Source organism: Bombina bombina, chromosome 1 (genome assembly GCF_027579735.1).
Source record: "Bombina bombina isolate aBomBom1 chromosome 1, aBomBom1.pri, whole genome shotgun sequence".
Taxonomy (NCBI): Eukaryota; Metazoa; Chordata; class Amphibia; order Anura; family Bombinatoridae; genus Bombina; species Bombina bombina.
Window position 1 is genome coordinate 1,398,055,087 of NC_069499.1, and position 18,218 is coordinate 1,398,073,304.

The 18,218-nt window shown below is 39.4% G+C and overlaps 1 protein-coding gene across 1 annotated transcript in view; it reads right to left on the reverse strand.

Annotated features, from left to right (window-relative positions):
• The window catches only part of NOP9 (NOP9 nucleolar protein), a 70,591-nt gene that overhangs the window by 10,761 nt on the left and 41,612 nt on the right, over positions 1 to 18,218 (reverse strand). The window contains exons 8-9 of the mRNA XM_053705005.1: positions 9,940 to 10,056; positions 9,416 to 9,646 (exon numbers count right to left, since the gene is read on the reverse strand). Of these exons, the coding sequence (XP_053560980.1) occupies positions 9,416 to 9,646; positions 9,940 to 10,056 (348 nt within the window). The remainder of the gene's footprint in view (positions 1 to 9,415; positions 9,647 to 9,939; positions 10,057 to 18,218) is intronic.

Below are 18,218 nucleotides of genomic sequence, written 5' to 3' on the forward strand. Positions count from 1 at the left end.
ATGGCAGAGGCCTTCTGACCTTTCCTGGAACCGGAAAAAATAACAAATAGACTAGAAGTCTTTCGGAAATCTTTAGTAGCTTCAACATAATATTTCAAAGCTCTAACTACATCCAAAGAATGTAACGATCTTTCCTTAGAATTCTTAGGATTAGGACACAATGAAGAAACCACAATTTCTCTACTAATGTTGTTAGAATTCACAACTTTAGGTAAAAATTTAAATGAAGTCCGCAACACCGCCTTATCCTGATGAAAAATCAGAAAAGGAGATTCACAAGAAAGAGCAGATAACTCAGAAACTCTTCTAGCAGAAGAGATGGCCAAAAGAAACAACACTTTCAAAGAAAGTAATTTAATATCCAGAGAATGCATAGGTTCAAACGGAGGAGCTTGTAAAGCCCCCAGAACCAAATTCAAACTCCAAGGAGGAGAGATTGACTTAATGACAGGTTTTATACAAACCAAAGCCTGTACAAAACAATGAATATCAGGAAGATTAGCAATCTTTCTGTGAAACAGCACAGAAAGAGCAGAAATTTGTCCTTTCAAGGAACTTGCAGACAAACCTTTATCCAGACCATCCTGAAGAAACTGTAAAATTCTTGGAATTCTAAAAGAATGCCAGGAAAATTGATGAGAAGAACACCAAGAAATGTAAGTCTTCCAGACTCGATAATATATCTTCCTAGACACAGATTTACGAGCCTGTAACATAGTATTAATTACAGAGTCAGAGAAACCTCTATGGCTGAGAATCAGGCGTTCAATCTCCATACCTGCAAATTTAATGATTTGAGATCCTGATGGAAAAAAGGACCTTGAGAAAGAAGGTCTGGTCTTAACGGAAGAGTCCAAGGTTGGCAAGTAGCCATCCGAACAAGATCCGCATACCAAAACCTGTGAGGCCATGCTGGAGCCACCAGCAGAACAAATGAACGATCTTTTAGAATCTTGGAGATCACTCTTGGAAGAAGAACTAGAGGCGGAAAGATATAGGCAGGATGATACTTCCAAGGAAGTGACAATGCATCCACTGCCTCCGCCTGAGGATCCCTGGATCTGGACAGATACCTGGGAAGTTTCTTGTTTAGATGAGAGGCCATCAGATCTATTTCTGGAAGTCCCCAGATTTGAACAATCTGAAGAAATACCTCTGGGAGAAGAGACCATTCGCCCGGATGTAACGTCTGGCGACTGAGATAATCCGCTTCCAATAGTCTATACCTGGGATGTGAACCGCAGAAATTAGACAGGAGCTGGATTCCGCCCATACAAGTATCCGAGATACTTCTTTCATAGCCAGAGGACTGTGAGTCCCCCGCTGATGATTGACATATGCCACGGTTGTGACATTGTCCGTCTGAACACAAATGAACGATTCTCTCTTCAGAAGAGGCCAAGACTGAAGAGCTCTGAAAATCGCACGGAGTTCCAAAATGTAGATTGGTAATCTCGCCTCCTGAGATTCCCAAACCCCCTGCGCTGTCAGAGACCCCCATACAGCTCCCCAACCTGTCAGACTCGTATCTGTTGAGATCACAGTCCAGGTTGGAAGAACAAAAGAAGCCCCTTGAACTAAACGATGGTGATCTGTCCACCACGTCAGAGAGTGTCGTACAATCGGATTTAAAGATATTAACTGTGATATCTTTGTATAATCCCTGCACCACTGGTTCAGCATACAAAGCTGAAGAGGTCGCATGTGAAAACGAGCAAAGGGGATCGCGTCCGATGCAGCAGTCATAAGACCTAGAATTTCCATGCATAAGGCTACCGAAGGGAATGATTGAGACTGAAGGTTTCGACAAGCTGAAACCAATTTCAGACGTCTCTTGTCCGTCAGAGACAAAGTCATGGACACTGAATCTATTTGGAAACCTAAAAAGGTTACCCTTGTCTGAGGAATCAATGAACTCTTTGGTAAATTGATCCTCCAACCATGTTCTTGAAGAAACGACACAAGTCGATTCGTATGAAATTCTGCTAAATGTGAAGACTGAGCAAGTACCAAGATATCGTCCAAATAAGGAAATACCACAATACCCTGTTCTCTGATTACAGATAGAAGGGCACCGAGAACCTTTGAAAAAATCCTTGGAGCTGTTGCTAGGCCGAACGGCAGAGCCACAAACTGGTAATGCTTGTCTAGAAAAGAGAATCTCAGAAACTGAAAGTGATCTGGATGAATCGGAATATGCAGATATGCATCCTGTAAATCTATTGTGGACATATAATGCCCTTGCTGAACAAAAGGCAGAATAGTCCTTATAGTTACCATTTTGAATGTTGGTATCCTTACATAATGATTCAATATTTTTAAATCCAGAACTGGTCTGAAGGAATTCTCCTTCTTTGGTACAATGAATAGATTTGAGTAAAACCCCAGACCCTGTTCCAGAACTGGAACTGGCACAATTACTCCAGCCAACTCTAGATCTGAAACACATTTCAGAAATGCTTGAGCCTTCACTGGGTTTATTGGAATGCGAGAAAGAAAAAATCTTCTTGCAGGAGGCCTTACCTTGAAACCTATTCTGTACCCTTGTGAAACAATGTTCTGAATCCAAAGACTGTGAATCGAATTGATCCAAATTTCTTTGAAAAATCGCAATCTGCCCCCTACCAGCTGAGCTGGAATGAGGGCCGCACCTTCATGTGGACTTGGGAGCTGGCTTTGGCTTTCTGAAAGGCTTGGATTTATTCCAGACTGGAGATGGTTTCCAAACAGAAACCGTTCCTTTAGGGGAAGGATCAGGCTTCTGTTCCTTATTCTGACGAAAGGAACGAAAACGATTAGCAGCCCTATATTTACCTTTAGATTTTTTATCCTGAGGTAAAAAAGTTCCTTTCCCCCCAGTAACAGTTGAAATAACAGAATCCAACTGGGAACCAAACAATGTATTACCTTGGAAAGAAAGACAAGGCAAAGTTGACTTAGAAGACATATCTGCATTCCAAGTTTTAAGCCATAAAGCTCTTCTAGCTAAAATAGCTAAAGACATATACCTGACATCAACTATATCAAAGATGGCATCACAAATAAAGTTATTAGCATGTTGAAGAAGTTTAACAATGCTATGAGTATTATGATCTGACACTTGTTGTGCCAAAGCCTCCAACCAAAAAGTGGAAGCTGCCGCAACATCAGCCAAAGAAATAGCAGGCCTAAGAAGATTACCTGAACATAAGTAAGCTTTCCTTAGAAAGGATTCAATCTTCCTATCTAAAGGATCCTTAAAGGAAGTACTATCTGCCGTAGGAATAGTAGTACGTTTAGCGAGAGTAGAGATAGCCCCATCAACTTTAGGGATTTTGTCCCAAAACTCTAATCTGTCAGATGGCACAGGATACAATTTCTTAAACCTTTTAGAAGGAGTAAATGAATTACCCAAATTATTCCATTCCCTAGAAATTACTTCAGAAATAGCATCAGGGACAGGAAAAACTTCCGGAATAACTGTAGGAGGTTTAAAAACCGAATTTAAACGCTTAGTAGATTTAGTATCAAGAGGACTAGATTCCTCCATCTCTAATGCGATTAAAACTTCTTTAAGTAAAGAACGAATAAATTCCATTTTAAATAAATATGAAGATTTATCAGTGTCAATATCTGAGACAGAATCCTCTGAACCAGAAAAATCATCATCAGAAACAGACAAATCAGAATGATGATGTTCATTTAAAAATTCATCTGAAAAATGTGAAGTTTTAAAAGACCTTTTACGTTTACTGGAAGGAGCAATAACAGACATAGCCTTCCTAATAGATTTAGAAACAAAATCTCTTATATTAACAGGAACATCCTGAGTATTAGATGTTGATGGAACAGCAACAGGTAATGGAATATTACTAATGGAAATACTATCTGCATTAGCAAGCTTATCATGACATTCATCACAAACTACAGCCGGAGGAACAGTTACCACAAGTTTACAGCAAATACACACTTAACTTTGGTAGAACCAGCATCAGGCAGCGTTTTTCCAGAAGTAGCTTCTGATCCAGGATCAATCTGAGACATCTTGCAATATGTAAGAGAAAAAACAACATATAAAGCAAAATCTATCAAATTCCTTAAAAGACAGTTTTAGGAATGGGAAAAAATGCCAATGAACAAGCCTCTAGCAACCAGAAGCAAATGAAAAATGAGACTTAAATAATGTGAAAAAAGGTGGAGACAATAATGACGCCCACATTTTTTAGCACCAAAAAAAGACGCCCACATTATTGGCGCCTAAATGCTTTTGGCGCCAAGAATGACGCCACATCCGGTGACACAGACATTTTTGGCGCAAAACGTAAAAAAAAATGATGCAAACACGAACAACTTCCGGCGTCAAGTATGACGCCGGAAATGACAAAGAAATTTTTTGTGCCAAAAAAGTCCGCGCCAAGAATGACGCAATAAAATGAAGCAATTTCAGCCCCCGCGAGCCTAACAGCCCACAGGGAAAAAAGTCAATTTTAAGGTAAGAAAAAATGATTTATTCATATGCATTATCCCAAATAATGAAACTGACTGTCTGAAATAAGGAATATTGATCGTCCTGAATCAAGGCAAATAAATGTTTAAACACATATATTTAGAACTTATATAAAAGTGCCCAACCATAGCTTAGAGTGTCACAAAAAATAAGACTTACTTACCCCAGGACACTCATCTACATGTAGTAGAAAGCCAAACCAGTACTGAAACGAGAATCAGTAGAGGTAATGGTATATAAGAGTATATCGTCGATCTGAAAAGGGATGAATCTCTACGACCGATAACAGAGAACCTATGAAATAGATCCGGTAGAAGGAGACCATTGAATTCAAATAGGCAATACTCTCTTCACATCCCTCTGACATTCACTGCACACTGAGAGGAAAACCGGGCTCCAGCCTGCTGCGAAGCGCATATCAACGTAGAATCAAGCACAAACTTACTTCACCACCTCCACGGGAGGCAAAGTTTGTAAAACTGATTTGTGGGTGTGGTGAGGGGTGTATTTGTGGGCATTTTGAGGTTTGGGAAACTTTGCCCCTCCAGGTAGGAATGTATATCCCATACGTCACTAGCTCATGGACTCTTGCTAATTACATGAAAGAAATCTGCTTCCTAGTTGTCTACTCCTGGAATTTGGACAGCAGAAATTATACAGCAATGGGCTTAGGCCCAGGAAAGAATTCAAAACACTTCCTTCATGGCAAGGGAACTGTGAGTCCCCCCCACCGATGATTGATGTAGACCACTGTAGACCATTCACTGTATGTCTGAAAATGGATAAGACTCTCCAACTCTGAAGTGCTCTTAAAATTGCACAGAGAACATTTATTGGAAACCTTGCATCCCGAGAAGACCAAAACCCTTGTCCCCTCTGAGACCCCTCAGATGGCCCTCAACCTGAAAGACTTTCATCTGTAGTCATCACGGACCAAGTAGGACGAGCAAATAAAACCCACTGCATAATAAGCTGATGATTCAGCCACTAAGACAAAGACTAACTTGTTCTGTTTTCTAGATGAATCCTTTGAGATATCGTACAAAGCTGAAGAGGCCTCATGTGCAAATGAGCAAATGGAATAGTATTCAATGCGGCAATCATGAGACCTTACACCTCCATACAAAGAGCAACTGAAGGAAAAGAAAGAGACTGAAGGTCTAGATAAGCTGACACTAACTTCAACCTTCTTTGATCTGTCAAAGAAAGTCTAATGGAAACAATCTATCTGAACCCCCAGAAAAACAACTCTTGTCTGAAGAGCTAGCGAACTCTTTGGAAGATTGATTTTCCAACCATGTTGTTAGCGAAACAACAGTCTGCTGGTGTAAGATTCTGCTAAATGTAAAGATGGAGCATGAACCAAGAGATCATCCAGGTAAAGGAACAATGCAGTACCCCGAGTTCTGATCACAGACAAAAGGGTACCCAGACCCTTTGAGAATATTCTTGGAGCTTTAGTCAGACCAAATGGTAGAGCAACAAATGGAAAGTGCTTATCTAGAAAGGCAAACCTTAGAAACTGATGTTCCTTGTAAATAGGAACATTAAGGTAAGCATTCTTTAAACCTATTGTGGATATAAACTGACCTTGCTGAACAAAAGGCAAAGTAGTCCAAATAATCTACATTTTGAAATTAGAAACTTTCCTTCCTTCTTTGCAACAATGAAGAGATTGCAATAAAAACCCCATTCCCTGTTAAAATAAAAGGAACAGGAACAATTCCTCCCATTGATTCTAGATCCGAAACTAAAAAAAAAAAAAAAAAGAAGATAGAGCCTTCACTGGATATTTTGGAATATTGGGCAGAAGATGTTATTTTCCCCTGGGAGGCCTTGTTCTAAAACCTATTCAGTAACCCTAAGAGACTATATTTAGAATACAGGGAATCCTAAACATACTGAAACCAAGCTTCCTGAAAAAGGCGCAACTTGAGCCTCTGAATCGGGGGGAGGGGGCCGCACCTTCATGCGGACTTGGATTAAGTACCTCTAGAAAGTACTGCATAAAGCCCCTTTAAGAAAGTACTGCCAAAGACATACTTTTAGCATTAATCTTAATGATGTCTACAACAGTATCACAAATGAAAGCATTAGCACATTTAAGCAACTCCAAAAGGTTCAAAACATCTTCAAAAATGTGCTAGTGTATAATTGGTGCGCCAACGGTCTGATAAACTACTGTCGTTGTGACAGTGATAAAAAATCACAGTGTTATAGAAAACTCTAAATGACTAACAGATACAGATCGTTATCGTTGATACACTTATGCACCTGAGGAAACGGTCACGTACAGACCGAGAAACGTTGTGTAAATAAAGTCTTATTGATTTTATAACTGCAGCCACGAACTTTCATTTCTTGACAACTATATTGGCAATATTGTAGTTTGTCATCACTCTACAAACCACCTTTTGCCTTGTTGTATCACTCCCCATCGGAGAGCACGGATCTGAATTGGATATCTTGATTTGGGGAAACCATAAGAGAGTCCTTTTGGAACATTGGCTAGGAGCCAAGACCACCAGCGGAGCCATCCATATTGGCAGAGATAAGCGGAACCTTACCACCACAGTGGAGTGGGAGTTAGCTGGACAACTCTGAGAGTCCAGGAGGCACCTGTGACACTTCTCAAGTGTCTTACATCCTGTGAGTATTTGGTATATTTGCTAAGCGTGTCCCATCTCATTGGTAACCGCACTATGTTGGCGCCTTCTTTTATCTTTTTTTCAAAACATCTTCAACTAGCAAAATCATCAGAAAACAGAACAGAAAGACTTTGTAACCAAATGGCATAAGCAGCAGCCACATCAGCAATAGAAACTGCTAGTCTAAAAAGATAATCTGCTTTCTGAAAACCTTTCATATGGAAGTATTCTAACTTCCTTTCTAAAGAGTCTTTAAAGGAAGTACTATCTTCCAAAGGAATATTAGTAAGTTTAGCAAAAAAGTAAAAATGGCCCAATCCACTTTGGGAACAGTTTCCCAAAGTTCATTGTTAGAAGCCCGTAAAGGATACATTTTCTTAAACCTTGCAGAAGGATTAATAGGAATGTCTGGCTTAGCCCATTCTCTGGAGACTATCTCAGAGACTGTATTAGGAATAGGAAAAACCTCAGGAGATTTAATAATAGGTTTAAAAATTATGACAATTTACAGACAATTTATCCTCCATCTACTTTAGGATCTTTAACCTCTAAAGTAAGCAAAATCTCCTTTAATAGTGAACAAATATGTTACAGCTAGAAGAAGGTAAAATTATGAACTGACCTTTTACACTTACTTGAAGGAGGCATAGCCGACAACATTTCAGACACTGCAGAGTGAATGAATTCCTTAACTACAGAAGCAAAATCTGAAGAACTCCCCTGTAAGGAACAAACAGAAGTAACGGTAACAACTTTAGCAGTTAGAGCAGCATTAGACATTAAAATATTAATATGTGTGCTAGAGGTAACACCTTAGCCTGTTTACAATAAACATATATAACAGTGGTAGGAAAGTGTTCAGAGGACCCAGCTTCTAAAATAGATCTAGGGACAGAATCAGAAGGCTCCACAACTGCTGAACACTATCAAAGAAGTTAAGTGCATAAAGACATAGACATATACTGTAGTTAAATAGTTATATCCCCATTAAAAGAGTTTTTGAAGGGGTGGAAACTTACCCCCTCCAAAAATAGCACTTAAAAAAAAAAACTCTTACAAGGCCAAAACGTGCTAATCCGATACTTAAAAAATAGAATAACGCACCAGGACACCCTACATCCAGATAGCGCACAAGGAAAGAGAGCGCGTGTGTGGGCAACCAGATGTAAAATAATAGGAAAAATGTTCTAAAATTAACCTGCATGTGAAAAATCCAACGTGCACAATCCTGAAAACCCTACGAGCTCAATCCTGATCTGCGTAGGCTCGAAAGCCAAAGCACATTTACTTGTGCAAAAACCTGACGCAAAACTAAATAAAAAAATTAAAGGGGAGTAACTAAATTAAATCTCTCTCTCAATCAATAATCTATCTATATGTATGTAACCAAACAGGCTAATAGAGTTCCAATGCAATAGAAAAAAATAGTACTTACTAATAGGCACCCTACTACTGGAGGAAACCAGTAGAAAGCCAAACCAGTGCTGAAACATAACAGAAGAGGATCTGAAATAGGAGTATATTGACGACCCAGCAGGAGAAGGCAAAGGACAGGTCTCCACAACACCTGTGGAAGGCTTGTGTCTAATTCCAAATAGGGGAAAAATATGTAACTACCCATTCTCCAAATACATCCCTCCAACAAAAACTCCACTCTGAGGGGACATCGGCCTCACTCAGTCTAAGAAACCCTCATTAAAGAATAACATGCACATCTTCATTCTTCACCTTCCTCCAGTGGAGGCAAAGACAAGGCTAGTTTACAGTAAGGTGGGAGGAGTTTTATAGAGCTCTTGGAGTTTTGGAATCTTTGCCTCCTCGTAGTGACAGAGAACACTAATTCCCAGAAGTAATGGATTGTGGACACTCACCACCTGTATGAAAGAAATTACATTTTTATGATTCACATACAGCATGCAATGCACTACTGGGAGCTAGCTCGTATATACATATACATACACACACACACCCAATGTGTTAGCTAGCTTCCAGTAATGCATTACTTCACTCTTCAACAAAGGATCCCTATAATTGTTTATGTTTAGCTGGTACCTCAATCTGTGGTATCACAAACAGCCACACGTTTAGGCTGTAAAAAAGTCTAACTACATTTGGAACTCTGGAGTAATTCTACATTCAGATTTACAAGTGCTTCTGTATTCCTTACATTATTATACTCCGCTACTATTAATAAGAAGCTATTTCACTGAATAGTGCTTGTGCAAAGTATTATTTTGTTGTGTACTTAATATCAAATCTGAGGTCCCTTGCTTACACTTACCCTTAGTTTGGTCAGGACTTTCTTCCTCTGCTTGTCTGTTATAGTTGAACTGTTGAGCAGAGAGTCAAATATATGGCTCCCAGCCTGGTTGCAGGCCATTGTGAGGAGGTCAACATCGGACATGCTTCCCAAGCTTTTTAGAACTATGGATGGGTCTTCAAAATGTAGCAGGTGTTGCAGGAGCAGGGAACCATGGTAATTCACTGTTTCTAGTTTCCTATCAGTGTTATCCTTTATCAGAAACACAAATCATTATTGAGAGAGATAAGTAATGTGTCTCCTTATTCCAAACAAGTCAGTAAAATCAAGAGCTTCAATATTATGTGATGTCTCCTGATGATGTTCTGGCATAATTGTCTGTTAGAATGAATCTAATTTGTTGGCCATTTTGAACAAATAATATACACATTACTAAATGACACCAGATATTGTGTAAAGGCATTTCTGACCCATATGTTTGCACACCCAATGAACCCCTATTCATAGCACTGTGATCTGTGCACAAAGGTGCAGTGGCTGCTTACCTGCTGCTCGTTGTTATCCCCTTCTTCTTTATTGTAATAAACCTCGTAGGTCAGTAGCGAGAGGAAGAGTGGCACACAGGCCATGTGGCGTGAAGGTGGATCTACACAGTGGAAAGCCTGTAGTATGATAGAGTCAAGGTAAGTACTATGTACTAAGAGGGTATAGTATGATCTGTCATTAAGGAAAACTTTGTACTTATGGTGTTTAACCCTTATTAGGAACTAGTCAGCAAAGAAATTATTGAGAGAGGAAGTGAATTTTGGAAATTATAGACTCCTAAATATAAAAGGGTTAAACAAATGTTTATGTGGTATAAATGGTAAAACTAGAACCATTTTAGGGGAGAGTGAGCAATGGCACCCAATCATAATAAGTTTCAAAATAAACCTGGGGCAGCTGGTGCATATTATTCTGAAAATATTGTCAGTGCATATGAATAGACCAACCTGGTTTCTAATTACCACTAAAATGTATAGCAGTTGAGTAAAAGTTTAAAGTTGCTGGCCTGAATGCCAAGCTGACATTTTTCTTCTGACCCCTGGCTATGGGGTGGGGGGGGGTTGCAGAGGACATTTTCCCTGAGTTTTATATCTAACCTAGACTACGTTGCTAGGTTATTGATTACAGTTTTGTTTCTTGAGCAGATGTTTAGCTTTCATTTAAAAATGTATCATGGAATATGATGTGGCAATATCTTAGTGTTAGTGAACCTTTTGACAAAAAAGTAGAGAGTAGAGGACACAAACAAAAGAAAGGGACAGATTATGAAAAAGAAAAGTGAAAGAGATGGTTTAAAGAAAGCTAGATGATTCATAACAAGGGCATAAAGAAAAGAGTGTCTGGGTACATCAGGTTATGCAGTGTAGCGTGTGCCAGGCACTTTGAATTTGGCAAGTTTTACTTTTTTCTCTCTTTTTATTAAAGGGCAGTCAACACCAGAATTTTTGTTGTTTAAAAAGTTAGATAATCCCTTTATTACCCATTCCCCAGTTTTACATAACCAACACAGTTATAATAATACACGTTTTATAACTGTGTTTACCTTGTATCTATGCCTCTGCAAACTGGCCCCTTATTTCAGATCTTTTGACAGACTTGCATTTTAGCCAATCAGTGCTCACTCCAAGTTAACTTCACATACATGAGCACAATGTTATCTATATGAAACACATGAACTAACGCCCTCTAGTGGTGAAAAACTTTAAAAATGCATTCAGATTAGAGGCAGCCTTCAAGGTCTAAGAAATTAGCATATGAACCTCCTAGGTTTAGCTTTCAACTAAGAATACCAAGAGAACAAAGCAAAATGTATGTCAAAAGTAAATTGGAAAGTTCTTTAAAATTACATGCCCTATTTGAATCATGAAAGTTTATTTTGGACTAGACTGTCCCTTTAGGTTTAATAAATATGCATAGGCTATTAAAGTTTCTTGTTGCAATTACTTGTCCGGCTCGCAAGTGTACTTTACTTGGTAATTATATGCCCTGTATCATCGGCAAAAACAAACATATATATTCTGGTAAATATTCAGTATAATTATATTTATATAAATAAAACAATTACTGCTAATAGTCATTATGAGGAGTACAGACAGCTTAGGGTTACCCATCTAGTATACCTCGATCATATACATACTGGTTTCTAACAAGTGTAAGGAAAAGATTCCAAGACGTTTCAGCTCTGCATCTTTTCACATTATTTAACTTTGCTTAAAGGGACATGAAAACCAAAACTTTTTTCTTTCATGATTCAGACAGAGCACACAATTTTAAACAAGTTTGGAATTTTATGTCAAGACAGGAGGCTTCATATTTTGCATAATTCTTTACTGAAAACCAAAACAGCAGCAAAGAAAAACTGACAGGAAGAAAAATAATTCACATAGCAACAGAGTATGACCAATCAGCATACAGTATAGCAATAAAGAGACCAGAATAAACTAAGTCCTTCCTCTTTTCTTTGCTGCTAACAAGACAGCAGGTCACGTATTTCTTTAAGTTTTTATTTTCTATATAACTTGTATTCACTGTTATCTTTTAATTATCTTATTAATTGTATTCTATTTGTATATAGTAATATTTTCTATTGTCTATTAAGCCTTCATGGCTTAGGGGTTTTCTTTTAGCCCCTTCACTGGGTCATTCTGGGTTCTGTTCCCCTCAGTGACTATTTCCCCTCAGTGATTATCTATTTTGCAAATCCATTTTATTAATATATTGCTCTGTCTCAGTTAGCTTATTGTATATTTTCCAACCTAAAGTATGTAGATTTTCTCTATACATATTTAGTGCCTTGCTACGGAGCAGCCGTTCTGTCAGACTGCTGCTTCCTGACTGATCCGTTGTTCCTAGTCACCAGACCGCATACCGGTCTCTCGTGACTTTCTTCTGACTCCCTCCTCTCTGGACTCGGTGCCGCTGCGGATCGCGCGGACACACATCTGACCGGTAGCTATCAATAGCTGAGCTGGTCGGGTGTGTGAGCCGCGGTCTGCATCGGCTCTAGTTCGGTGGTGTGGCGGTCGGACTTTATCATAAGTGATAGGCAGCCTATGCCTTCGATCTGTGATGGCGGTAGTAATGTCTTTTTTATATGTGATATAGGAAAAGTATCCTATTGTTTTTCTCCCTAGGTATTTTTAACTAATAAAGTTTTAAGGGGGCAATAATTTGTCTATCAATAAAAGATTGCTTGGAAACGGAACCCGTTTTTCCCGCCATTTTTCTTTAAATTTAATTTGTTTTACTTCAGATAGTTTTTCACATGCTAATACTTCTGCGATAGCTCAGTGGTTTAGCAACCAGTATAGAGTCTGAAGATCCCTGGTTTGAATCCTGACATGGATATGAAAAATTATTAATAAAAAGTTAGTGATATTAAAGACAGTAAATCAAGGTTTCTTTTCAATTTACTTGATTTTAATTAAAAAAAAAAAAAAAAAAAAGGGTTATTATTACTTTATATGTACAGTTTTTGTGAATTTGCTGTTTAGCTTTGTGGGCTAACTCTGTGTTCATACAGATTGTAGGTCCAGGTTCCTGCCTCTTCTATTAAACATACAAAAAAAAAAAAAAAAAAAACCTCCTCCGTATGGACAACATATCTGCGGTCCAATACATCAATCGCTTAGGAGGTACGAAATTCAAGATGCTATCAGATCTTGCCTCAGAATTGTTCAGGTTCTGTGCCTCCCGCAACATCTCCCTCCGGGCTCAGTATATTCCTGGAGTTTACAATTCTGTCGCAGACTGGTTTTCTCGTTTTTGGAGAGACTCCAGCGATTGGCGACTTCTTCGCCCTGTTTTTCTGAAAATTCAGAAGAAATTCGGTCCCTTTTCTGTGGACCTTTTTGCTTCCAGGATCAATCATCAGTTGCCTCGTTATTTCAGCTGGCTTCCAGATCCGGGGAGCGAGGCCTCGGATGCTTTTCTGCAGAGCTGGCCCCAATCCGGAGCTTACGCTTTCCCTCCCTTCTCGCTCATCACGAGAACCCTCTGGTCGGTCAGGAGATTCAAATGCTCTCTGACAATAATTACCCCCTTTTGGCCGATGCAGCCCTGGTTCCCTCTTCTTCTGGAGATGACGGTTTCCCCGCCTCTTCTTCTTCCCAATCAACTAGACATTCTTGCGGACCCTCAGGGAGAACCTCATCCCCTGATTCTCCAGGATCACCTTTCTCTGCTAGCTTGGCAGATTTCAGGGGATCCTGGTCTTCCGAAGGCCTTTCAAGAGACGCTCAACTTCTCCTTCGAGAGTCTTGGGCCCCTGGCACCAGGAAATGTTACGCTTCAGCCTGGACGTCATGGGTTAGTTGGTGTGCTAGCAGGCAGGTTGATCCCTTTTCAGCTCCTGTAGTTTTTATTGTAAATTATCTTTCTGAACTTTTTTCCCTTGGGAGAGCTTATCGCTCCATTAATGTCGTCCGCTCCGCAATTTCAGCGGGTCATTTTCCGGTTGATGGTAATCCGGTGGGAAGACATCCCCTAATTTGCCGGATTTTAAAAGCCATTCGACTGAAGGTTCCCCCTTCTGCTCGATACTCTCACCTTTGGGATGTTTCCATCATGCTGTCCTTTCTTAGGAATTGGCCTACCAATGCAGAACTTTCCCTTAAAGAGTTGTCAGCCAAGTTGGCTATGTTACTCTGCTTGGTTTCCTTCCGCAGGATTTCAGATATCCGTGCGCTGGACGTAGAAGGCATTTCCTTTTCCCCTGAGGGCGTTACCTTTACCATCTCTAAACGCACAAAATCCATGTCGTCTTCCATCTTCTACCCATATTTCCCTGATGATCCTCAACTCTGTGTGGCTCTCTGTTTGAAATCTTATCTTTCCAGGACGATTTCTTCCCGGTCTTCTTCTGGGGGTCAATTGTTAATCTCCTTTGTCCCCCCTTTTCGCCCCGTCTCATCCCCCACTTTAGCCAGATGGGTGCGTTGGCTCATGTCCTCTGCAGGCATTGATCTTTCATTTGGAGCTCATTCCGTTCGTGGTGCAGCTGCATCCAAGGCTCTTTTAGCGGGCGGTAATCTTCAAGATATCCTCAGAGCCGCAGATTGGTCTTCTTCATCTACCTTTTCTCGGTTTTATTTTAAACCCATTCTTCACGCTGCTGAGTCATTACTTTTATTGCGTTAAAATTGCAAAATATGAAGCCTCCTGTCTTGACATAAAATTCAGATTATTATAACCTTGGTGACTAAATAATCTTGATTTTATTAAAGTCAGGAGGCGAATATTTTCCCACCCTTTTTCTTCTGCCTCTCCCGGTGTAGGTTTTTTAAAAAAAAAAAAAATTATTGAATAAGGATATTTAATGTTATGTATGTTCATGGTTATGTTTATTCTTTGATTCTGTACCTAAGAACAATATTATTGTCATTTTATTTCTTTTTACAGTTTAATCCTATGGCGAGATTTGTTTCTGACTTCTTTCAAGGCTCGACTGGGATCTCCCTCAAGCTTCAAAATTCCTTTCTGCCCAGGATGTTGTTGATGTTCATTCTTCTGTAGTCTTTCAGGAGTTTCACCAAAGAAAAGAGGAAGGACTTAGTTTATTCTGGTCTCTTTATTGCTATACTGTATGCTGATTGGTCATACTCTGTTGCTATGTGAATTATTTTTCTTCCTGTCAGTTTTTCTTTGCTGCTGTTTTGGTTTTCAGTAAAGAATTATGCAAAATATTCGCCTCCTGTCTTTAATAAAATCAAGATTATTTAGTCACCAAGGTTATAATAATCTGAATTTTCTTCTATTATCAATTGGCTAGATTACGAGTTTTGTGGTATGAGTGAAAAAGCAGCGTTAAGGCTCTTTTTCACTACCGCTGGTATTACGAGTTTTGCAGGTTTAGCTGCACCGCACACTTTTTTGGCCGTAACGCAACTTAACTACCGCAGCTTTCAAAAAGTCCTTTTTCAATGGGACTTCCTTTACGCCGGTATTACGAGTCTGCCTGGGAGGCCAAAAAGTGAGCGGTACAGCCAATACCGTCAAGATCCATAATGTAAACTGAAAGTCAGTAGTTATGAGTTTTACGCTACAAAGCTGTAACATAAAACTCATAACTAAAGTGCTAAAAAGTACACTAACACCCATAAACTACCTATTATCCCCTAAACCAAGGCCCTCCCGCATCACAAATAATAAATTAAAATTATAACCCCTAATCTGCCGCTACGGACATCGCCACCACTATAATAAACATATTAACCCCTAAACCGCCACACTCCCGCATCGCAAACACTAGTTAAATATTATTAACCCCTAATCTGCCACCCTGAACATCGCCGCCACCTACCTACATTTATTAACCCCTAAACTTCCACCCCCAACGTCGCCGCCACTATACTAAAGTTATTAACCCCTAAACCTAACCCTAAGTCTAACCGTAACACCCACTAACTTTAATGTAATTAAAATAAATCTTTAAAAAAAACTATTACTAATAACTAAATAATTCCTATTTAAAACTACTTACCTATTTAATAAACCCTAAGCTAGCTACAATATAACGAATAGTTACATTGTAGCTATCTTAGGTTTTATTTGTATTTCACAGCTAGGTTTATATTTATTTTAACTAGGTAGATTAGTTAGTAAATAGTTATTAACTATTTACTAGCTACCTAGTTAAAATAAATACAAATTTACCTGTAAAATAAAACCTAACCTGAGTTACACTAACACCTAACTTTACACTACAATTAAATAAATTACATTTATTAAATACAATTAACTAAATTACAAAAAACCCCCACTAAATTACACAAAATAAAAAAGAAATGATCAAATATTTAAACTAATTACACCTAATCTAATAGCCCTATCAAAATAAAAAAGCCCCCCAACATAAAAAAACCATAGCCTAAACAAAACTGCCAATAGCCCTTAAAAGGGCCTTTTGCGGGGCATTGTCCCAAAGAAATCAGCTCTTTTACCTGTAAAAAAAAATACAAACAACCCTCCAACATTAAAACCCACCACCCACACAACCAAACCCCCCAAATAAAATCCTAACTAAAAAAACCTAAGCACCCCATTGCCCTGAAAAGGGCATTTGGATGAGCATTGCCCTTAAAAGGGCATTTAGCTCTTTTTCCGCCCAAACCCTAAGCTAAAAACAAAACCCACCCAATAAACCCTTAAAAAAAAAAAAACTAACACTAACCCCCGAAGATCCACTTACAGTTTTTGAAGACCCGACATCCATCCTCAACGAAGCGGAAGAAGTCCTCAACGAAGCCGGGAGAAGTCTTTATCCAAGCAGCAAGAAGTGGTCCTCCAGACGGGCAGAAGACTTCATCCATCCGGCATCTTCTATCTTCATCCATCCGGCGCGGACGCCATATTGGATGACATCACTTAAAGGAACCTTCATTCAAGAAGAGCCGTGGAAAGAAGAGGATGCTCCGCGCCGGATGTCTTGAAGATGGAGCCGCTCTGTGCCGGATGGATGAAGATAGAAGATGCCGTCTGGATGAAGACTTCTGCCCGTCTGGAGGACCACTTCTTGCCGCTTGGATGAAGACTTCTCCCGGCTTCGTTGAGAACTTCTGCCGCTTCGTTGAGGATGGATGTCGGGTCTTCAAAAACTGTAAGCGGATCTTCGGGGGTTAGTGTTAGGTTTTTTTAAGGATTTATTGGGTGGGTTTTATTTTTAGCTTAGGGTTTGGGCAGAAAAAGAGCTAAATGCCCTTTTAAGGGCAATGCCCATCCAAAATGCCCTTTTCAGGGCAATGGGGAGGTTAGGTTTTTTAAGTTAGGATTTTATTTGGGGGGTTTGGTTGTGTGGGTGGTGGGTTTTACTGTTGGGGGGTTGTTTGTATTATTTTTTTTTACAGGTAAAAGAGCCGATTTCTTTGGGGCAGGGCCCCGCAAAAGGCCCTTTTAAGGGCTATTGGCAGTTAAGTTTAGGGTAGGGTTTTTTTTTTATTTGGCAGGGCTTTTTTATTTTGATAGGGCTATTAGATTAGGTGTAATTAGTTTAAATATTTGATAATTTCTTTTTTATTTTGTTTAATTTTTTTTGTAATTTAGTTAATTGTATTTAATAAATGTAATTTATTTAATTGTAGTGTAAGGTTAGGTGTTAGTGTAACTCAGGTTAGGTTTTATTTTACAGGTAAATTTGTATTTATTTTAACTAGGTAGCTAGTAAATTATTTTAATTACATTAAAGTTAGTGGGTGCTAGGGTTAGACTTAGGGTTAGGGGTTAATAACTTTAGTATAGTGGCGGCGACGTTGGGGGCGGATTAGGGGTTAATAAGTGTATTGTAGGTGGCAGCGATGTCGGGACGGCAGATTAGGGGTTAATAAGTGTAATGTAGGTGGCGGCGACATTGGGGGTGGCAGATTAGCGGTTAATAAGTGTAATGTAGGTGTCAGCGATGTCGGGGGAAGCAGATTAGGGGTGTTTAGACTGGAGGTTTAAGTTAGGGTGTTAGGTGTAAACATAAATTTAGTTTCCCCATAGGAATTAATGGAGCTGCGTTACGGAGCTTTACGCTCCTTTATTGCAGGTGTTAGACTTTTTTTCAGCCGGCTCACCCCATTGATGTCTATGGGGAAATCGTGCACAAGCACGTAAATCCATCTCACCGCAGCGCTGGTATTGGAGTGCGGAATGGAGCTCAATTTTGCTTTACGCTGTAATATTGCCTGCTAACGCCGGGTTTTTGCAAACCTGTAATACCAGTGCTGTAGGGAGGTGAGCGGTGGCAATAACTTGCAAGATAGTACCGAGCAGCTCTTACCGCAAAACTCGTAATCTAGCC